This window comes from Hydra vulgaris, chromosome 03 (genome assembly GCF_038396675.1).
Source record: "Hydra vulgaris chromosome 03, alternate assembly HydraT2T_AEP".
Taxonomy (NCBI): Eukaryota; Metazoa; Cnidaria; class Hydrozoa; order Anthoathecata; family Hydridae; genus Hydra; species Hydra vulgaris.
Window position 1 is genome coordinate 12,968,009 of NC_088922.1, and position 24,586 is coordinate 12,992,594.

At 27.2% G+C, this 24,586-nt stretch overlaps 1 protein-coding gene across 1 annotated transcript in view; it reads left to right on the forward strand.

Moving 5' to 3' along the window:
- Window positions 1-826: 826 nt before the first annotated feature.
- Window positions 827-24,586, forward strand: part of LOC100197083 (NADP-dependent malic enzyme) — a 29,832-nt gene continuing 6,072 nt past the window's right edge. The window contains exons 1-7 of the mRNA XM_065792381.1: window positions 827-1,257; window positions 14,066-14,349; window positions 21,602-21,677; window positions 21,772-21,933; window positions 23,678-23,781; window positions 23,954-24,063; window positions 24,295-24,392. Coding sequence (XP_065648453.1) covers window positions 1,006-1,257; window positions 14,066-14,349; window positions 21,602-21,677; window positions 21,772-21,933; window positions 23,678-23,781; window positions 23,954-24,063; window positions 24,295-24,392 — 1,086 coding nt within the window. The 5' untranslated portion in view covers window positions 827-1,005. The remainder of the gene's footprint in view (window positions 1,258-14,065; window positions 14,350-21,601; window positions 21,678-21,771; window positions 21,934-23,677; window positions 23,782-23,953; window positions 24,064-24,294; window positions 24,393-24,586) is intronic.

Consider the following 24,586-nt stretch of genomic DNA (forward strand, 5'->3'; position numbering starts at 1 on the left):
ATACCTGATATCAATTTTCTAATTCAAAAAAAGAGTCTGCCATTAAATTGCTAGGAGTATGCCATTAAATGTTTAAATAATTATATATTATTTTACGAAAAATTGTTGTACAATTCAAAGTATGCTAAGCTGTACACGTCAACTTAAATGGTGTATTAAGCTTTCAATGATAATTGATTTGACTAATATTGATTTCAAATTTCTTAGAACAAGTTTTTTACGCGTAAAATACGTAAATTACGTATGTATTTAAAAAAAAAAAAAAATTTTTTTTTTTACGTAACAGGAAATAACGTCTTATATTATTATAAACGTCTTTACAGTTGACAAAACTACTTAAAATAAAATTAATATTCCTAAAATATTTATATACGCTATTTTAATGTAAACAAATATTATTTCTTTACAAGTATTAGCAAACACTTCAAGCCAAACGATTAGGAAGTTTTAAAAAACTTTGTATTTTTTATTTTAAAACTTTTGTAACATTTTAAAAGTTTTCTCAAATATAACCTAAGTTTTTAATTTGAACAACCATTATTAAACAACGATTAAAATGATAATCACAAGGAAAAATAAAGTCAACTTTGAGTTTTTCTATCATTTTGCTTAAATTTTTAAATCTCGAATCTAGGTCTTGGTGCTTTTTTCTACCTTGCGCCTCAAATAATTTGACGAATTAATCGTTAAATTGACTAAATATATGTACTCCACTGAACCTATAACTAGATAAATTAGAATTTAAAAATAAAATAACAATATAAATGTATGAACTGTTACTCCCTTAATAATATTTTAATTTTTAAAAAGCACTCCTTTCATAATCGCTCTTAATTGATGATATATATTGGGATGGAGTGCTTTTAAAAATTATTTATTAAATTTTGTAACAGCGCTTCGTACTTTTCGTAAACTCAAAAAAAAAAAAAAAAAAACTCCGATGTGTTTAGAACGTATGTTAACATGATTGATGACATTCATTTTTCATTTTTGTAATAAGTGAAAATGAACAGGTTTACTTTATTTAATCATGGTCTTAATTTACAACGTTTACTAAAAAACACAACTTATCTATCTGGAGGTTCTACTTGGTGTAAATACCGATTTTACTCTCCGGGTAATGATGTTCAAGAAGGATGGAATACTCCCATTCCGACAACAAAAGATTACCAAATAACAGAGGATGGAATAGTTCATGCTAGCAAAATTCCATCAATAAAAGGTTTTGACATTCTGAGAAATCCAAAGCTCAACAAGGTATATTGTAGTTTATTAATTTTTATATGAAACTTTTTCTTAACATTTCGTTTTTATAGTAGAAATTTTCGTTAGTTTTTTAATTACTAAAGTAAATTTGTTTAGTATGTTGCACATTTTTTTTGTTTTATCATATATAGTTAGCATCAAAATCAATATGGGCAAAAAAGAAGCATATATTTTTATAAGCCTAAAATTTTAATCTTTTATAATCTTTGTTATTTATTCAAATTAATAGGTAAAATGTAATACTGTAAACCAAAATAACTCTCTTTTTTTTTGATCACCAAATAACTATTTAACTATTAAAAAGCATATTTTTGATAAAAACAAACAAAATAAGATGTACATTTATGCATATTGCTCACTAACTACAAAACTTTAAAAAAAAAAATTTTTTTCTTTTTCTTGCATAGTGTTATTATTATTATTATTATTATTATTATTATTATTATTATTATTATTATTATTACTATTGTTATTATTATTATATAATGTTTACAATAAAGAATTATATAGGAATGAATGTCTGTCAACATGTCATACAAATATATTATAATGGTATATTTTCATATCTCTAATCATAAATGTTTATTTCTTCCTTTAGGTAATTGTCTATTTTGTTTTTAAAACTACTCAGGGATGATACATTTATAATATTAACTGAAAGAGGGTTTCATTTGTAGCTAAATGACAAAAACATTTTTCTAGTTTGAATATATGTCCTCTTGTAATAGATTTGAAATGGTTTTTAGAAGGATTGTTTGACATTTATAGCAGTTGTATTATAAAGACATTTATAGCAGTAGTCATATATAGACTTTTATTAAATCTCTGATTAGTCTTTATTATGGTTCTTATAATAATTTTTGATATCGCCTTTGGTGATATGAAAGGTTATTTAATCCATGAACTAATTCAGAAGCTCTTCTGAGTATTCAGCTTGTCATTTGTCTTTAAGTACACAAGGATTATAAACAGATCAGCAGTACTTTATATATGGTCGAACTAATGCTGAGAATAGTCTTCTAAAACAAAATGAATTAAAATAAGAAAAGGATCTTTATATTAAACTTATCATTTGCATTGCTTTATTAACTTGCATGGAGGTATGTTCTGAAAATAGTAAATTATTATGAGTATATTCCTAGATTAGTTTCTGAGTTAGTAGACTTGATATTAATTCTTATTTGTTTCACTGGATTGTACATAGTACAGACATGCTAAGAAAAGGGTCGTTCCATATGAAATAATTTAGACCATGTCACTCTTACATCTCAGAATTGCTTTATTTTTACATTCACAGTCTATATTAAATAAACAATAACTAGGAAAATTTAAGCTAAAAATATACATGGGTTATTGAGATATCGTCAATTGAAAAAATGCAGATACAGCATTTTCTTGGTTATCTGAAGAAAAAACACAACAACTTTGACATATAATATCTTGATAATGGTTTAGAGGATTTTCCTAAAATTTGGAACCCAAATAAGTTTTTGCTCAAAGAATTCAAAAATACAACTCTTAGGACTTGATAGTCTCAATAAATGTCTTGTTTATCCAGTTTTGTTCAAATTATTGACATAAATTATTGATTTTTGGAGGCTGTCAACCAAAATTACTGGCAAAAATGTTGATTGTATATCATTACTTTTATTTAGGGCTACTAAAAAAAATTAAATTCATGCATTGTAATATTTGATCAAAGTAAGCACTCAAAAAATAACAACTTATCAGAATTTACCTAAGTTTTGTAAAAAATCTAAATTTTGTAACAAAGGAGATTTTTTATTTGAAACTTCAATATAGTGTTATTTAATAACTAGTTTAGGACATATTCATGGTCATGGGCATATGAAGGGGGCAAAGGAGAGGGATAATTCCGGCTCACCTCCCCAGATTTTTTTTTATACTTAAAAATGATGTGTTGAGTCTTAATTATGCAGAATTAAGACTATGACAGCCAATTACAAAAAATAGTGTTTAGAAACCAAAATATTTATCAATGCTGTTTTTAAAAAGGATTAAGTTATCTTTATCTATTATCCATTGAGGAAGAGAATTCCAATCGTTTGTAACTCTGTTTGTGAAGAAATGGTGACGAGTTCTTGAATTGGTAAATTGTCTGCATATTCTACAATTGTTCCTTTTGCTTGATCATTCCAGCTCAAAATTTAATGGAGGGTGGTGAAAATTAACAATATCTTTCCCTTTTAAGATCTTATACATTTGAATCAGATCACCTCTTCATTTAAATAACTATCATGCAAAGTTGGCAGTTCAAGTATCTTTAATCTTTTTTCATATGATTTCCCCCTTAAAGATTTGATCTAACAATTTGCATAGTAACTTAATGAAAGTTCATCTAAATATTCTAAAGAGTTTTTGATCATGCCTAATTTTCTGTTTGTTTTGCCTATAGCTGAATTAATATGATATTTCTACTCTAGATTATTTGAAATGAAAATCCCAAGATCTTTTTCTATTGCTGTTTCTGTTAAAACAGAGTTGTTCAATTTATATTCATATCTAGGATTCTTTTTACCACTATACATGGCTTTACATTTTGATTCATTAAAATTAATTAACCAATCTTCAGACCATTTTACTAACATGTTAATGTCCTCTTATAATAATTTATTATCATCATAACAATGATTGATTGAAATAACTTTGGTATCATCTGCATATAATTTAGTGACTTTAATAATCCCTCTACATAAGTCATTAATAAAGGTTACAAATAAAAGATGTCCGAGTACTGAACCTTGCGGTACTCCAACTTGAAATTTATTTTCTATCACCACTCTCTGAGTTCGATCTGACAAAAAGGATTTACACCAATTTAACAAAGATGATCCAAATCCCTGTCTGAATAATTTTTCTAGTAATTTCCTGTGAGAGACTGAATCAAATGCTTTTTTGAAATCCAAAAACAAAACATCGAATGAAATGTCCTCTTCATACGCTTGCGTGATTAAATCTAATGTTTCCAACAGGTTCGTTATACAACTTTTGTTATTAACAAAACCATGTTACTCTTTAGAAATTAAATTTTCAATGAGTAAAACATCCATATGATCTCTAATAATTCGCTCTACAATTTGTTGGATCTAGTTTATTGCCCTTTTTGAATAATGAAACAATGTTTGCACATGACCATAACTTTAGAATAGTACCTGTACTAAAAGATTTATGAAATATTATTGCTAAACAACTTGACAAAGATTCTGAACATTCCTTTGAAACTTTTATTATCTGGACCTACTGATTTGTACATGTTTAAATTACTCAAATGTTTCTGAATAATAGAAATATTAAAATATGGATCAGGACATTTTTTAAAAAGATTGTTGCCTAAAACTTCTTCTGATGAATCATCTTTTATAAAAACAGATGCGAAAAATTCATTAAGAGTGTTTACTATCTCTTGATTATCAGTAGTTATTATACCATTATGTAGCTTTATTGCTTATTGCTTTTATAGAGTCTTTAAATCTTGTTTTGTTATTTATATATGCATAGACACTTTTAGGATTGAAGTTTCTTTCAAAATTGTGAATACTTTTTTTGACAAGTTTTTTTATATCTTTATTTAACTTTTTATATTTATTGACTTCTAAAAGACTTTTTAAAACCTGAATTTCTGTTTCTAAACCAACTATTTTGTTTTTCTTTACACATACTTTCAATTTCACTTGTCATCCACTGTGAATTTTTTTTGTGTTGAAAAGAATTTTTATCTAAATTTAGTGTTGGAATTTATTTTTTACAACCTATTTCATATTTTCTAAGCTATTTTTTGTAATATTCATTAACACCAAGTTCTTCAAATTATTGTACCCTGTTTATGTTTATTAAAATACAAATCTAGCGCTTTATAGTTTTTTTCCATTAAATTTTTTTCTTCCTTATTGTGTGTTTCCTCTTTTTCCATTAAATTTTTTTCTTCCTTATTAGATCTATTTTTATATTCAAATCTAAATTTCAAAATATGATGACCATGATCGATGCCACCTAGCAGTGGAAAATGCTCCAGAATATAAACACTGTTATATTCTGTTATTAACTCTGTTATATTATTTTATTAACAGAATTTAAACTCTTTAGTTGTTAACTGTTAAAATGAGGTCTCAAATGTTAGTATCTATACCAAACTTTACTTGAAAAAAGGCGGATAACATTTTGGTGCAGGTAACAGTCATGTAGCAACTCAATAAAGTTATTTGCTATTGTGACACTCTCACTCTCAATTTCACTAAAGTTTTCGTTGTTCTACTTGATGTTTGCATAATTAAAATCACCACATTAAAATATCAGAGCATTTGTTATTTTGTTTGAGTACATATGCCTGTTTTAATGATTTTATAATGTCAACACACTTTTTTATTATTACTAAGACCTGTCCGGTAAATACAACCATGTTAGATTCTCTCTTTGCCATAAGATTTAGTATTCTCTTGTATATAAATACATACTCCACCACCACAACTAAATTGACAATCCTTTTTAACAGATTATAACCCGGAATATTAGTAGTAGACATTACTGACCACCAAGTCTCGCACACAAATATAACTTGAGCCTGATATCTGAATAAATCATCAATTAATTTGTCAAATTTATTATTTAAAGAGGTTGCATTTGTATACCAAGCTGTTAAATAATCAATTTTTTTTGTTTTCAAACCTTTTTTTTCTGTTCTTGATTCATTTCATTTTCCAGCAGTGTATTAGCACTCGAATCCAAATGCTTTCCTCCTCCAGTGACTGTATCACGGTCACTTAATTGGTTATATTGGTTATATCAATATTGACAAGGAATATGTATAGAATGTTTAAAATTATTTGTGTCAGTGTTACACTGTGGTGACTTGAACAACAATTGCTATTTGTTTATTAAAACCACTTGTTTATTTTTAATTACGTGATCAACTTTCAGGTTTAGTGGTTTATTTAATTCTCTACATTTATCCCTGAGTTGTTTATCTAAGTTTCTCTCGGAGTTGGTTAAATCCGGATCTACATAAATATCCTTAAACTTACGTTATGATTTTTTTATAAAGTCATTTCTTGTTTCCTTATTTATTAACTCAACAATTACTGATGCAATACCATTTTTAGATTTTATTCTAAATACATGAATCAAGTGATGTCTATGATTTTTTGGATCAAGTAATAATCCAATAAATCATAAACATACATACATACATACATACATACATACATACATACATACATACATACATACATACATACATACATACATACATACATACATACATACATGCATGCATACATACATACATACATACATATATATATATATATATATATATATATATATATATATATATATATATATATATATATATATATATATATAATTCTCAGTTTACTCTCCAGTGCATCCAGGGCGTCTTTGAATTCTTTTGCATTAACCATAATATATTAGTTATTAAATATTATTTATTATATACTTCGCAAACAAATGTGGCTGTGATTTAAAGTTTGCTATTAATGTTTTAATTAAAGTTAAAATTAAAAAAAATTAAAGTTGATTTTAAAACTTATTTAAATTTGTTTTTTTAGGCAATGTAAAGGTTTCACTACAATTTTCTCTAGACAAAGGTTTTATAAAAAAGTAGTATATATGTAATGCCAGGTTGGAAGTTCTGCAGCAAATGTTACAAAAAAGCAGTAGAAACTGATGAAGATTTTAGTTTACAGGAGGAATGGGAATCAAAAAGTGAGAAAAATTTTAAGTTTGATACCTCTATAGAATTGCTTGGGATTTCAACAGTCAATTTGAAAAGTGTTCCAAAACACTGCAAAAATACCTGCAGCAAAACAAAAGTTTAGTGACACTATAGATAGTTGTAAAAATGGTTTCATTAGCATATGATATAGATGAAAAAAGCAGTACCATTTCTAACAATAAATTAAAGAAAGATCATGATCTAAACATTTTTCATGTATGAAATCAAATAGAAAATTTCTTTTACTGACTCTTATCCCCATAAAGTGCAACTATTAACACTTGCACCAGAATTATGGACACGTTAAAAGATATCAAGTTACTTTGAAGTGTCTGAGTATATTGTTTGAACCTCAAGACATGTTAAAAATGTGTATAGAATTCTATCATTGCCAAGAAAATAAATTGGAAACCCTCTTTCCCCAGAAACAGCCCAGTTAGTATTTAACTTTTATCAAAATGATAAGTTTTCAAGAATTATGCCAGGTAAAAAAGATTTTTTTAGTCTTAAGAACAATTATTATGTTTAAGAAAGTTTATTACTTCTTAGTCTTAATGAATTAAATGTTGCATTTAAAAAAGACTATCCTAATGTTAAAGTCAGTTTCTCAAAGTTTTGTACTTTGAAACTTAAGTGGTGCATTACAACCATGAGCTAAAAGAAGAAGTAGTATTCAAGCCACTAGATGAGTTTAATGATTTCTTATGTGAAAGCATTGATAACCTTACCACACATTTATTTATAGCAAAAACACAAAGTAGATTCTTAAAAAACTGTAAAGAAAATATCAACCAAAATGAATATTTAACTTTAGGGGATTTTGCTGAAAATCAGTGTTCACTTTTTACAATTGTAATTTATTTTCAAGAAAAAACATTTCTCAAAGAAGATATAAGTAAAGATATCAAATAAAATCTACCAGATGTATCCTGTGTGAAGTATTTTTCTGATGACTGTGCGGCTTTAAAACTAATAATAATTATAAAAAAAAAGTACTGATAACAATAAAACTTTGTCAACCTTTGTTATCACAGTAGTGGCTGTAATTTAAATGCTGAGTGAGTGTTTTTTGCTACCAGTCATGGTAAATCCCCCTGTGATGGTAGTAGTGGGACTGTTAAGAGACTAGTTTGTCAAGAAAGTCTAAAACTAACTAATGGGCGGGTAAAACAACTAGACGAATAAAAGTTTTTCAAGCATGCAGGGACAGATACAGTAGAAGATTAACTTTGCTGAATGACGAGTCAAACAAGATTGAGTTTTAGTTGATGAAACTAGAGATAATAGCTCCTTTGAGCAGTGATCAAAACAGTGTTTTTAGAAAAAAGAAAAAGATGCAGCATTTTGATGATGAGAAAGAAACTCAAGCTTAGCAGATAGAGTGGGTCTAACTATGTTTACAATGGGTTTTGGACTTTGTCTAGAAGAGAAAGAGCATCATGAGAAAAACCAGCTCAAATATGACAACAATATTCCATACAGGGATGAATAAGAGTTTTGTAGAAGTAGAAAATGGAATCAGGAGAGAGAAAACAGCAAGCACGATAAAGAAAAGCAACCTAAGCAGATGCTAATTTAGAAATCAATTGTATTGTAAACCTTGAGGTACCCTAGAAATTACTGGAAATAAAGAAGAGTGTAATAAAGTGGTTAGAAAGAAACAATTCAATAATCTCAAAAACGTTCCCAGATACACCATATGAAATAAGCTTATGGAGAAGACCTGCATGCCAAACTTTGTCGAAAGATTTAGATATGTTGAAAGCAATAGCCCTAGCCTCTCTGCCTCCATCTAATGCACAATAAAATCTTTCAGTCACAGCAGTTATCAAGTCAACCATAGAGCGAAAGGGTCAAAAACTGTATTGATTGTCTGACAGTAAGTTATTTGACTCAAGATGGGATGTGAGAAATTTGTTTATCAAATGCTTGAAGACCTTGCTAATAACAAAAAAAGAGTGATGGGACGATAATTGGAGGGGTCAGAATGTTCACCAGAGTTTTTAAAAGTTGGAACAGCAGATGTCATTTTCCAGCATGCACGAAAACAAGACTCAGTCAAGCACTTACTAAATAGTTTAAAGAGAATTGAAGAGAGTTCTGGATAACAATTTTGTAAGACCATGCCAGGATTTTTGTCTAGACCACAAGCTGTTTAATCGAGATATGACTTTAGCAAAAGAAGCTGGAATGATTTGAATGTCTAACAATGATTAACCTGTTTAATTGGAATGGAAGGAAGAGAATGGCCATAAGCTTTAAGAGTAGAATTATAATAAAAGTTCTTTGCAAAAGGTTATCCTTATCCTTATGAGAGGTAATAAGATCAATCCCATAAAGGAACAATGGAATGTTGTTAAACCTTCCTTTGTTAACGACGCTGTTGAAGATTTTCTGAAAGTCTCTAGGGCCTAGCTTCTGAGATAAGATACGAGATTTAGTGAGCTGAGAATAATGGAGCTTAGCATCTGGCAGCACCTTTTAACATCGATTTCTTGCAATAATAAATAGCTGTTTGTTCTCAAGAGAACTGTTTTTCCAAAAAAGATGAAAAAAATAATTATGATTAGATATAGCAGCTGCACAAGAGGCTATGAAAACCATAGAGTAGAATGCGGCTTGACTTGGAACCAACCATAAGGAATAAAAGCTTCCATTCCTGCCTGAATCCAAGAGGTTATGTAGGAGGCGCATTTTTCAGCTGAGAGAAAATCATGAAAAGAATCTTATTCAGCTTTAGGGTAGTAGTTAGTAGTAAGTACTGCGATGATTGTGTGAATCTGAAAAGGAAGTATAAGATCAGAAGATTTAATGAGATTATTGCATAGTCAGGACCACCTAAAGGAGAAAAAGGAGAAACTGAACACAAGCTAGGATCAGAGACCAGACATAAATCAAGGAGTGAAAGTAAATGATTAGGGTTGTCAGAAAAACGAGTCACAAAGTTGACTATCAGAGTAAGCGGTAGTGGTTTAGTGGTAGAGCGCTCGCTTCATAAGCGAGAGGTTCCAAGTTCGATCCTTGTTCGTCAAGTTTCGTGTTTTGGAGTTATAGAGTTGAGAGAGGGTTATAACCACAATTAGGTAGCCTCCTCGTCTGTAGTGGACTTAAGGGCCTTGGGGAGGTGAACAAACAAAAAAACAAAACAAGAAAGAGATTGAGAAATGCAAAAATTATAGACTTTAGTGTCAGCAGGGTCAGTGGTGTAGGAGCCAAGCCATTCAGTGTGATTAGCATTAAAATCACCAAAAACAGCATGGAGGGCATGGTTAATTTGATCAGAAATTACATCTAAAAGATCGCAGCTTTGGGAAGAAGGAGAACAATAAAGTTTTTTCAAAAATTGAATAAGTGTTATTTTTGAGTGCTTTCTTTGATAAAACATTACAGAAACAGTTCATGAATCTTATTTTTCTCAGTAAACCTAAGATAAAGTAATGATATACAATCGACATTTTGGCCTGCAAATTTGCGTGACAGCCTCAATTTTAGCTCCAAGTTTTATTTAATATGGACTTTAAATAGTGTAAAAATAATGCAGTTCTGAGATGTATGGGTGACAAGTTTCTTTGTTTTTGGATGATTTCATATAGAATGACTCAAAGGTTAGACTTTTAAAAAAATAATTTGATGTTTTTCTGATAAGCAAAACAAGGTCTCATTTATGAAATTCTGACAGTTAATTTTTATATTATACCTTTTACATGATGACATTTCACTTATAATCATTTTACTGTTTTTTATCTGGGTCTGAAAGGGTTAATGGTGTAGCATGCTGAATGTGAATTTTAAGCCAAATTTATCAACAAGTCAAGCATTTTATACAAAAATTATACATGTTGCTGCTGGCATTTGAAAGCAAAACTAATTTTTGGTACACTTATAAGAAAATTAAGCAGCTAAAATTATGAAAACTGATAATTTAAAGTTATATTTTCGTTCTCTTGTTTATAAAAAATAAATCAAAAAGAATGATGTTCCCAATCGCACGCCATTTCTGACCAAGCCTGCAAAAGTGTTCTTTAGAGCTGTCGTCTATACTTTCAAAACTATTCAAAAAGTGCTTAGCAGAGTCTTGTTTTCCAGCCTGCTGAAAAGCAGCATCTGTTATTCCTATTTTCAAAAATTCTGAAGAGCAATCTGACTCATCTAACTACCGTCCTATTAGTCTTTTTCCTATCATAAGCAAGGTTTCTGAGTCTTTATTTAACAAACACTCAATCTCTAATCTTGAATCTATTAACTTGTTTTCAGGTCATCATTATGGTTTTCGATCTTCTCTTTCTACTGCTGATTTAATAATGGTAATAACAGATAGGTTCTATCATGCATTAGACAGATGTGGAGAGGTTAAGGCTATCGCAATCTACATTTCTAAAACAATTGATAAAGTTTGGCATGCTGGTCTTCTCCTTAAGTTTTATTCTTATGTTGTGTCAGTTAACATCTTTGAGACTATTGAATCCTTCCTTACCAATTGTAGTCTAAAAGGTTATCCTCGATGGACAGCACTTTTTTTCATTTCCTGTAACTTTAGTGGCTCCTCAAAATTCTATCCTTGGCCTTATATTTTTTTTAATTTACATTAATAATCTCGCAGAAATTCTCACATCTAAGTTGGCATTGTTCACTGATAATACTACCATTTATTCTTGCCTTGATAAGAAGCCAATGCTCTTTGATTGCTTGAAGGAGGCATTTGAGCTTGATAAGGATCTCACTACTTCTACAACATGGGACTCTCATTGGCTTGGTGAACTTGAACTCAGATAAAACTCAATTTTTTTTTCAGCTAATCGTTATAGCAACAATCTAGATCTTCCTATATTTATGAACGCCAATGTACTTGATGAGTCATCTACCCTTCATCTAGGATTAACTCTTATTTCCAACCTTTGCTTAAAAACCATATCTCAAATTCATTGCAAAATAATATGATCTGTTCTGATTGTTTATTGGCAACTTTTCTTAATTATATGCTCTTTCTTGGTCGGAATTCTAGTATTTTTTGTGAAAATAATAGAAATATTGTACTTTGACAACTATATATAGTTAATATACGTCAGAACTGATTAAAACTAGGATCTATTGTAGGTTAAGGCACTTTTTCAAAAGATTTTAACTAAATTCATGTTAACGTCGATGAGCGAAAGTGATCTTAAGACTACAAAATGGTTTTCTTTAGTTTCACTATTAGGGGTAGTAAAAATGTTTTGAAAATTGTATTAAAAAAAAGAAAAGTTTCTTCAAATATTAAACAAACTTGAAGCAAAAAAAATTATAACATCTAAAGCTCATGTTTAAACATAATAGGCAGATAAAATCATGCTGATTTCAAATAAAAGAGTTCGAATCATAAACTTAACTACACCAAGCAACTTTCAACCATTTTCACATCGTTTCATTGTTGTTCTCTTTCTCTTTTCTATAAATACTATAATGGGTGCTGCTCTAAAGAGCTAGTGTCTCTTGTGCCATCTACTAAAATTCATTCTCGTGAATTCACTTCCTTCTTCTTGTTTTCCTGATTCATGTAATTTGCAATCTTTTAAGTCATCTGTTAATCGTTTTCTTGATTTATAAACTTCATCTTTTCTCTTCCAGTAATTTCCAACTCTAATAGTGGTTGCTTGCAGCCTTTTTGGAAGTGAAGATATTGAAAAAATTTATAAAAGTTTATTTCAAAACTTTTCTATAAGATTTGTGTTGAAATTTGATGTTCAGCAAGTGTGTTAACTTGAGCTTGCCATCAAAAAATTCATTCATTAAAGTAATTATTTTATTCTTTTAAGTTGATCATCTTAAACATTTTAAAAATCTTATTTATAATTAATGATAATATAAATAATATAATTAATATGATTATCTAAATGCAAATGAATAATTATGAGCTAAAATCAATATTTTTATATAATGGATTGAATTGAAAAAATTGAAATTGTATTTTATAAATTTTTAAATTTAAACAATATTTTAAATGACTACTTGTAAAATTATTTTTAAATGAGTTTATTTGTAGATTTATTATTGGGATACATTACTTTACAATCCACAACAGTAACATTGTAATTTCATAAAAAGTCAACAGCGCATAGAAATTAGAAACTTTAGTATTCAGAATAAGGGTTGTGTTTTTGGATTACTTTAGTTAACTTTTTTTTTGTGTGAATATCTAAAAGTATCATAGGTAAAAATTTCACAAAAATCAGCTAAATCTTTAAGTTTTAAAGACTTTAAAAACTAGCTTTAAACCAAATCAGTAATTAGATAATTTATACCAAAAATTATTAATTGTAGGAATTATTAACAAAGACTGTTCCAATGCATTTTAGTTTATGTAAGTTTGATGTTGTTAAGTTGTTTATTATTTCACATTAAAATATTCCTAGCTGCATTGAATTTTTATAGAACTTTTGCAGTTTTACATTGTTACACGCCGATTTACAAAAAATCAGTTTGAGAAGCTGATAATAAAGTTTTACTTTGTTTGTTTTATTATTGAACACAGTCAAACAATTTTGACTAAATTATATCCTGATTTCATCATGATATAATTCAACTCAATTATATCTTGACTTCAACAAGATATAATTGAGTTAAATAAGCAATAATAAAGTAGGATAAGGTATAATTATAGATCTTTTTTTTCACATTTAATAGGAGAAGAACCTTTTTTCACCATTAATAAGAGACAAACTATTTTTCACCTTAAATAAGGGACTACCTTTTTTTCACCTTTAATAACAGGGTTATTAAAGGTGGAAAAAAGGCTTTTCAACAGTGTTGAATGTATTTGGGCAACATTGAGGAGCCACCAAATTTAGACATTAAAGACTTTTTCTTTTCTTTTTTATAGCAAAAAAATTTTTTTGCATCAAAATGCTTATATAAGGCAATGTTTGTGCAAAATTTCCTTACATTAGGTACCGGCACGGTGGGTACCGCCGCCCAAATTATTTTTTTTATATTTTTACAGATGTCTTACAAGTTTTTTTTATCTTAAAAGAAGTTTTTATGTCAATATAATTTGGTTATGTTTATTTTAAGAGTACTGCATTCACACTTGCTGAGAGACAAATTCTTGGTATTCATGGGCTGTTACCTCCAGCAATCAACAATCAAAAATTGCAAATGGACAGAGCTATGACTCAAATAAGAAGACTGCAGACTGATTTACAAAAGTATATACTTTTAACCCAAATACTTTCAAGAAACGAAAGATTATTTTATCAACTATTAATGGATAATATAGAAGAACTAACTCCAATTGTCTACACACCCACAGTGGGGCAAGCTTGTCAAGAATATGGATTAATATTTCGTGACCCAAGGTAATAATTGTTTTTAAATAATTTATTGCTAAAACAAATAATTTATTGCTATACAATTAATTGACATATATTCATATTAATTAAAAAATGTTTGTTTGTTTTTTTTGTTGTTTTTTTTATTTGATAACATATGAGTAGTTACAAAATCAATTAAACATAAAACTTGCTAACTGTTTTTAACAGTAGTTAAAAAATTCAGGCTCGTTAGATTAAAGTTTTAGGAACTTGAATTAGTAAAAAAGACAGAAAAACAATGTTTTGTTTTGTATTAAGGTGTTTATAGTGCAGTAGTAGAGGTAGAGTATTCATAGTACTGTAAGTAAGTTCAATCCTCATTGCATCCCTTGCGGCACTACATCCTTGGTATTACTACCTTCAAGCCTTCCCAGGAAACGCATGTGGTTTTTTGTCTTCTATGTCTATGCATGAGTATTTTATTTTAAACAACTTGGTCATGGCTGTGTGCAAGTTTTTTATATCTATTATAATAATTATTATTATTAATAATTGTTCACCAGTAACATAGTAGACTAAAAGGGAGGGGGCAAGTAGAACTAAGCGCACATAGTCAAGTGTTAAAAAGCAACAGATATCCAAAATTACAAAGCACTAAAAGATTAGGGATAAAGCAGACAGGAATAGAAAGGTAGTATGAAACTATTAAGACTATGTGAAAAATGTGTAGACAGCCTAATTGAAGCTTAAAAACTATGTATATATGTGTGAACACCTTACTTAGAAAATACACAAAAAAGGCTTAAATGGTATAAGAAATCTGAATGTGAAGAGATGTGTATCATTCATAAACATGCAACAAAAAGATTTTTTATATACAAAAAAGAAAAGATAAATGGTTTTAAAGCAAATATATGACCAGCGATATTTAAAAGAAAAACAATTTTAAAAAATGGCCAGTGGTGGGATTTGAACCACGAACATTCTGTGTATGAAGTAAACGTCTTGTCCAAATAAGCTAAATGTACGTATTCACATGAACAATTAAATTTAATCATATAATGAAAAAAATTATACATTAAAGTATATGCATGCATTATATAGACATTAAAATGATACAAATACATTAAAATTACAATTAAAGTTACATTAAAATGATACAAATATATTTTAGAAGCAGATAGCAATTTCTCTTTCCTCTTTAAAAAAAAACAAATAAAATATAAGAACATCATTCTTTTTAATGTCAACTTAAAACTTTTTTTTTTTTTTTTTTTTTTTTTTTTTTGCTTTGCCTTTCCAATTTTGTTGCTGAAGATAACAACCACTCTAAAGAAACAAAAACAAAAACAGTATACAAGTTATTTAAATTATTCATTTTATTATAATAATATTTATTCTATTTATTTGAATAAAATAAAATATTTATTCTATTTATTTAAATTCATTTAAAATATTTATTCTATTTATTTAAATAGAATAAATATTATTTTAGTGTCCTATTCTGTTAGTTTGAAAATTTTTTTGAAACTTAGTTTTTTCTGCAATGCTTAATAGAAAAAAACTTGCAAATGAATGTGACCAAGTTGTTTAAAATAAAATACTCATGCGAGGACATACAAGATGAAAAATTGCACTTGTTTCCTGGGAAGGTTTACCCTTGATTCTGGTGAGGTAAAAACAAAATTTATATGCAGATTTTTGATTATGTGCAGATTTTTGAGCTTTAAAATGTTTTGAGCTTTTAAATGTGAAAATCATTTAAATCATAAATATAATTTTATTATCACCAATATAACAGGATTTTCATCCAGCACAAACAAATTTTTAAACAGCAAATGATATAAAATCTACAAGAAGGTGAGTCTTTTTGGAAGACCGTATATGCGAGCAGGACAAGGCCCTTTAGAATAAATTTTATTATAATTCGAATCATCAAAAAAACCGTGACTTTTGAGTTTTCTTAAGAAGTTTTGAAGTTGCGTCACTTTATTAATGGTGACCTCTTTTTTTAAGTGTTTGAATTTGTTGGATCATTAATAATATACGTTTTTAATTATTATTTCTATCCATTTCTATTTTCTGTTGTTATATTGGATAGAAAGGTTTATAAAAAGGGAATTTCTAAAATTATTAAAGGACAGGTTTATGGCGAAGTTGATAGCAATGCTATGGGTTCTCCATTAGCACCTGTACTTGTTAATCTTTTAATGGGTATTTTTAAAGAAAAATGGGTCAAGCCTTATAATGGAGTCAAACCATTGTTTTACAAACGTATGTAGATAATATTTTTGCTGCTTTCCCCTCTAAAAACCATGCACTTTTATTCTTGAATTATATAAACAAAAAATATTCTTCAATATCTTTTACCTTGGAATAGGAAGAAAACTCAAAAATACCCTTTTTGGATTAACTCTATGTAAGTCAAACAGTTCAACAAATACAACGTCATACAATATTGGTGTTTCATAAAAAAAAACTTTTTAATTAAAAAAAACTCTTTCATAAAAAAAACCTTTACTTTATTTTTTTACTGGTTTATCTTATATTCTTTTATAGCTTTACTTTTCATGTAAAATAAGTCTTATAAAATGTTTAATTGATTGAACTTTCAAAATTAACAATACTACCCTTTGTCTTCATTATGATATTAACAATCTCAAACATCTAAATATCTCAAACGTAACGAGCTAACGAAGCAAAAATTACACACAATTATTAAGAGACATTGTAAGTCGGTTACCGTATAAATCGCTTCGTTAAATGTGTCTAACTTCTTTTCATCTAAAGATTACCTTCTTGTAATTTTAAAATCATCTGTTGTTTACAAATTTGTGTATGCTAGATGTAAATCCTGTTATATTAGTGAAACATTTTGCCACTTAAAGACAAATGATTGAACACTACAGAAGGGATAAAAACTCTCTTATTTATACGCAACTTCACCCAAAAGAAAAATGTTTTACTAATTATGGTGATGAATGCTTTTCAACTTTGGATCATGCCAATAACAAAATTGAATTAAAAATTAAAGAAAGTATTCATATAGAATGGGAAAAACCTGATATGAATAAACAAGTAAATCATGTAAAAATGACTCTTACCATTTAAAATAATCTACCGGTTCTTTTGTTATATTTGAAATTTGATAAATGATTTTTAATAATTTTTTTTTGTATATATAGGGAGTTTGCTATCAATTTTATGGCTTTAATTATGTTTATTTTTACAATTTGTATACTATATTTTATACCATTTTTAACAAATATATTATAACTGATGATGAATATATATAGTCGAAACATTTAATAATAGTCTTAAATTTAAATCATAAAATGTTTTTAAATAAAATTAAAAATTTGTCTTATTTTTAAAAGTGTTTTCACATTTTGTGCTAAGAAGTTTTAGATAGTTGCAGTCTTTCACAGGAAGGCATAGGATCGCACGTCATTATATGACCAGCAAATCACATTTTGCTTTGACGATTTAACCGCGGCTATCTCAAAAAACATTTTAAAAACGCACTGAATGAAAAATATTCGAAACGCTTTTAAATAAAGTAAAAATTTACTGATAATGATTTTTTTTAGTTATAATTGACAGTTGTATATAATTTTTTAAATTTATATTAAATAAATTGTTTAAGTATACATTTTTTATAATAAATGTTATTAAAAAATAAAAAATAATTTTGTTTTTATAAACAATGACTTTCTATGACAGCAAAAGTCTCTTTAATGATTTTTAATATAAGAATAATTAAAGTCAATACATTTAAAAAGATAAACAAAATTTTGTTGAAAAAAAAAAAGACAAATGTTTTAGAAACCCTATACAATTAAATTAGTTTGATCTTTAATACTTTATATTATCGAAACAGTTTTTAATCAAGTACCAAAACACTTCTCATAAATTTTTATAATAACTATAAATAAACTGTTGTTTTTTTTATTTATATAATTATGTATTTTTTATGATAAATGTTAATTTTTTAAAACAAATTATTAAAAAAAAAAAAAAAGTACTAATGTTAAAACAAAGAATGAAATATTTTTTAATGCGTAGTTATTTACTTGTTTACATTTACATAAAAACTAATATTTTTAAATTTTTTAATATTTTAGTAAAAAAAAAAAAACTTTAATTTAAATCAAGTGTGAGTATATTTTAAACAATCATTAAAAGTAAATTGTTCTTTGTCTATTTATGTTTATTAATGTATATAATGTCTTTGTCTATTTATGTTTATTAATGTTCTTGACATTAATAAAGATAAAAAATTATTCCGAATGTAATTAAAAACATGATTTAAAGAAACCAAGCATTTTAGTTAAGTTTTGTTTTAGTTGGGTTTATATATATATATATATATATATATATATATATATATATATATATATATATATATATATATATATATATATATATATATATACATACAGTGTCTCAAAAAATTATCCGACCAAACAAGTTTTTCCCAAAAAAAATGTTTACGCTCTAAATTATACTAAAAACAATGAATAGCGATACTTACTTTTCGTAAAAGTTTCGTATAAAAAAAAAGTTTCATGTTTTTTTAAGTAAAATGGTAGAAAGTAAATGTCACTGGACTGTTTCTCAGAGAAATTTAGCTGTTGATCTAGTTAATCACGGTAAAACCTATCGTTAGGTGCACCAAGAGACTGGAATTCCTCATAATACAGTGTCCGACATAATGAAGAAGTATAATTTGATCGGAACAACAGCCACAAAAGAAGGGCAGGGTTGCAAAAAAAAGACTTCTAAGAGTTTTGATAGAAACTTAATTATACAAGTCAAGAAAAATCGCTTTATTTCTGCTCGAAAACTGGCTGAGCAAGCTGAAGAGAATTATAGAATTAAATTATCCTATCAGGCAATCAGAAATCGTATCCGAGACCAGGGATTTCAAGGACGACTTGTGCGTAATAAACCATATTTAAGTAAGAAACACATGAAAAGAAGATTGGAGTTTGCTCAGAATGTCAAAAACATGCCTTTAAGTTTCTGGAAAAAGATCCTGTGGAGCGACAAATCGAAATTCAACTTAAAGTCATCTGATGGAGCCCAAAAAGTTTGGAGAAAAGCTGGAGAAGCCTACAAATTAAGCTGCGTAAGAGGAACTGTCAAGTATAGTGGTGGTAGCGTGATGGTATGGGGTTCAATGGCTTGGAAGGGTGTCGGAAAACTCCAATTTATTGATACTATAATGGATCAGTTGCAATACAAAAACATATTAAAACAAAATTTGAAGTCATCTGCTCGAAAACTTTGGCTAGGATCTGATTTTGCATTTCAGCAAGATAACGATCCCAAGCATAGTGCCACTAAAACCAAGGAGTGGTTTGCTGAAAATAATGTTGAGGTCTTGGAATGGCCCGCACAATCACCGGACTATAATCCCATTGAACATTTGTGGGAAATTTTAGACTGAAAAATTAAAGATCGGTCATTTTCCAAAAAAGATAACCTCAAAGTGGCAATTGAAGAAGCTTGGGAAAAGATTCAACCAGAAGAAACAAAATCTTTAGTTGAATCAATGCCTAGACGTCTAGAAGCTGTAATCCAAGCAAAGGGAGGTCCAACAAAGTATTAAAATAATTGTTTTGTTATATAATAATTTATTATGAAACAAATAATGTGTTTGGTCGAATATTTTTTTGACAATAAAAAAACGACAGTTTTCAGTCTTAAAATAAAAGTTTTTTTATTTTAAGACTGAAAACTTTGTGATTCATATTTTACATTAAAATAAATAAAATCTATTTAAAAACATGTTCTTTATATTTTTATTAATCTTGAGTTTACCAAAAAAAGTCTAACTTTACAAAAATACATCACTTTTTTTAGGAAAAATATTTTAAAAAATATTTGGTCGAATAATTTTTTCAGATATTGTGTATATATATATATATATATATATATATATATATATATATATATATATATATATATATATATATATATACACATACATATTGTGTTTCTGCTTTAGTTAAGTATTTTTTTTATTTTATTTTTTTTTTTATACTTTTTTTCATTTTAAAATTTTTTTTTAGATAATTTTAATTAATTTTTTTTAGCGCATTTTTAATTTTGAAAACATGTCAAGCGCCGTGGTCAAATCGTCAAAACAAAGTATTTTTTGTGCCATCATAATTGTGTCCAATCGAATATCTTCCTGTGAAACACTGAGTTGCCAATAATTTGCTGACATCATTTTTCCTAATTCCAATTTATTCAGTATTCTGTAATGCTGACCTAACATGCTATTTAGTCAGCCAAATGCCAACCCTAACTCTGATTATGATATTGAGATTTACCTTGCGCTCAAAGCCAAATAATTTAGGAACAATTTGGGACATTTTTTGGGGTGTTTTTCCATTTAAGCACAAGGTAAATGTCAATATTTTTTGAATTTTTTTTTTGTAATCGTATTTTTTTTATATTTGCCCCAAATTTAGCTTCTTGTGTATTCAGATTTTGAAAATTTTATTTTTGTTTGAACACCCCTAATGCTTACTAGTTTTGCTTATCTATATACGATACTGTTTTTTAGAAGAATAAAATTAAAAAAGCAATGAATAATGAAAGAAAAATTGATGCCCCATGCTAAACCCTCAGTTGATGTAGCAGCACTTCTTTGCAGCAGCAGGCTATAAGATAGTTGATATATGTACTGATGTCCCCACCAGCAGGCTATTTTAATGTGACGCCAAAGGGTTTATCTAAACTTGCATTTAATGTTATATATATGTGTGTGTGTGTGTATATATATATATATATATATATATATATATATATATATATATATATATATATATATATATATATATATATATATATATATATATATATATATATAACCCTCGGAATTAGGAGAAATGAGGTCGCAGTAAATTGTCTACCTCAAACTGTTAGAGGTCAGCAAAAGAAAATTTGACAAAAAGGATTCACTATAAAGTATAGAAACAAGGACAACGATTTTTTGCCAACCTCAAATACTTTAAAGTCTGCTGTTAGGTCAGCATTGCCGACCCTAATTCTGAGGGTTGATATATATATATATAAATTTTAAATTATTATTTGTTTTTCTTATTCAATACATACAGCTTCTCTTGAAAAGAATTGCAAAACTCAATACATACAGCTTCTCTTGAAAAGAATTGCAAAACTCAATACATACAGCTTCTCTTGAAAAGAATTGTTTTAATTAAAAGATATTTTTATACAAAATTATTTATCTTTATTTTATTTTATGATATTTTTATCTTTTTAGAGGTTTGTTTATTACTATTCATGATATTGGTCGTATTTATGATATTATTAGTAATTGGCCAGAAAGAAGAGTGCAGGTAAAAACTCAACAAAAAAAGTTTAAGTGGCTTCCTTGATTTCCCTAAATCTTATGCTCAATTTTTAATTGCTGTTAAAATTTTTGTATTACAGGCTGTGGTTATGACAGATGGAGAACGAATTCTTGGTTTAGGAGATTTAGGTTGTAATGGAATGGGAATACCTATTGGAAAACTTGCTTTATATACAGCTTGTGGTGGTATTCATCCATCTGCTTGTCTTCCAATAATGATAGATGTTGGAACTAACAACACTGTAACTATTTTGAATTTTATAATTCATTTTCATGGACATTGTTTAGGCACGATTTTAAATTATATTTAATTTTATATATTATTTATTAAGTTCTAATTATGTTCTAGTTATGTTTTAAATGGTAAGCTAACTTAATTAAGGGCATAGTCATTGTTAAATTAAACACCTAAAACTTTGATTTATCAACTTTACTTTTTTTTAAAGATAAGAACTATTTGCAAAACAATTTTCCTCTAATTTGACTCTATTAAATCTAATAGTCACACTCTTGTCATTAACACAGAAAAACAGGTTAATAACTGTATAATATTGAATAAATGGATAATATTGAAATAAAATTATTGGATTGCAATAAAATAGTTCATTTGGTAGAAAATGATATAAAAAACTTAAAAGAAATTTTAAATTTCCATGAACTTTTAATAGATCAAAAGGTAAAAGCTGTTAATGAAATTGAAACACTTTTACAAATTACTTCTAATTATTGTTTAATGAATAAACAAATTTTATTTAAATTATTAAAAAGTGTTAAATATATTATTTTTAAATTGTATAAGCGTTTATTTTTTCCAGAAAGGTTTTAAACACTTCTTTGTAACAAAAAGAAACAAAAAAAATAATGCAGTTAAATCATTCCATTGCAACAGAAAGATTTAATTTAACTTATTCATAATTTAAAGTAACTTGCAAAAATAATCTTTTAAAAGATTTTCAGAAAAACATTTAAAAATAGTTTCAAATGTTTAAATTTATCATAAAAAATACATGCTTACATAAAAAAAATTTAAGCATAACATTTTTTGTTAATTTACACAAAATGTGTTTTCTTTAAACAATCTTTTTTTTTTTATTTTATTTAAAGCCTTCGCGTAAAATAAAACTTTAGAAAAGATCAATGATTAAAATTTATTCGTAATGTAACAATTTTTTTATTGCATTTAAATTGCTTAAACATCAAAACAGCCATGGTCAAGTTGTAAATAAAAAAAATTATAAGTGTGGTCAGTTACAGTGTGCGATCGCACACCATTCCTGTCCAAGCCTGAGTTGTATGAAAAAAATATATATTGTAAACATTCCAGTCTTTCAATAGTAATTCCAATTGATAATAATAATCGTTCTCATTTCCAGTCAGTTTTTTTTTTTTTCTATAATTGCCTTTTTTTAAGATCTATATGGCATTTATTGAAAAGAAGGCTTTTGGTGTAAATTGGCAAAACTTTCGCGGGGAAAGTTGGCTTATTTTATATACTGACAGTATATATATAGTATAATACTATTAAATAATTTTTTATACATATAATTTACAAAAAGAATTAAAAAAATTATTTTTCATAAAAAAATTTAAAGTAATATTAAATTTTGAGTTTCATGTTGCTGCCCAAACAACTTGTAAAATATTTCTATTAATTTTCCTCATAATAATATATTAATGATCATTTTTATAGTTAGTGCATACTTACCCCGGGTTGTGGTAAAAAGAAGGTAAGTTGGTCCCAAGAAAGTTTTTTTTATAATGAATGCAACTTAAAAATATTACCTAAATTCATATACTCCAAAAAAAATAAAAATAAAAAAAAATACGGGAAAGCAGGAGTAGTTGCCTCTGTTTTTATTCTATTAGCTAGAGAGCTCATAGAAAAACAGAGGCAACTACTCCTGCTCTCCCATATTTTTATATATATACATATATATATAAATTTTAAAACTTTAAATAGAATCAATTAAGTAATTATATTGATAGAAACTTTTGGATGACCCACTCTATATTGGTTTAAGACAAAAAAGAAACAACACAAAGCTTTATGATCAGTTGATTGACGAAGTTATACAAGCTTTGCGGCAAAGGTTTTTTTTTTTTGGTTTTTTTTTAATTTTATTTTTATGTTTCTAAAAAAATGATATTATTTGCTTAGCATTTTAGATATGAAAATAGCACAAAGTGAATTAAACTTTGAAGTTAACCTAATAAATTTATTGAAATATATTTGCTTTATTGATTTATTTATTTTTTGATAAGGTTTGGACCAAATGTTTTAATTCAATATGAAGATTTTGGAAGCCACAATTCATTTCGTCTTTTGGAACGCTACAGACACAAAATGTGTACTTTTAATGATGATATTCAAGGTATAATATTGTTGCTTTTGATTTTGTTGTTGTTATTGTTTCTATGAATATCAATTGTGATAATCAGCTACTGATGTGATTGTTACATAGTTCCATCAATTTAAATGTTGTAATTAACTTTATATATAACTATATATTGCAAATATTAATGTTTTGTAAAAATGATTAAGATAGTTTTCTCTATTAATAAAGATTGAATTTGAGAATAAGCTAATATTTGAAATGTTTCAGGCACAGCAGCTGTAGCTCTTGGAGGTTTGTTGGCAAGCTTAAAAGCAAGCCGTATGAAATTACCAGATCACAAATTTCTCTTTTTTGGTGCTGGTGGTGTATGATCTTTATATTAGTTTATGTTGATTATTATAATTATTCTGTTATATTATAATTAATTTAAACTTAGTTAACTTTTTGTTTTTGTGGTCAAAAAAATTCAAATGTAAAAGTATAGACAAGTAATATTACTTAAAAAATTAACTATTTCATAATAGTTAAATAAGCATTAAAATAAAAAGTTTTGATAAAA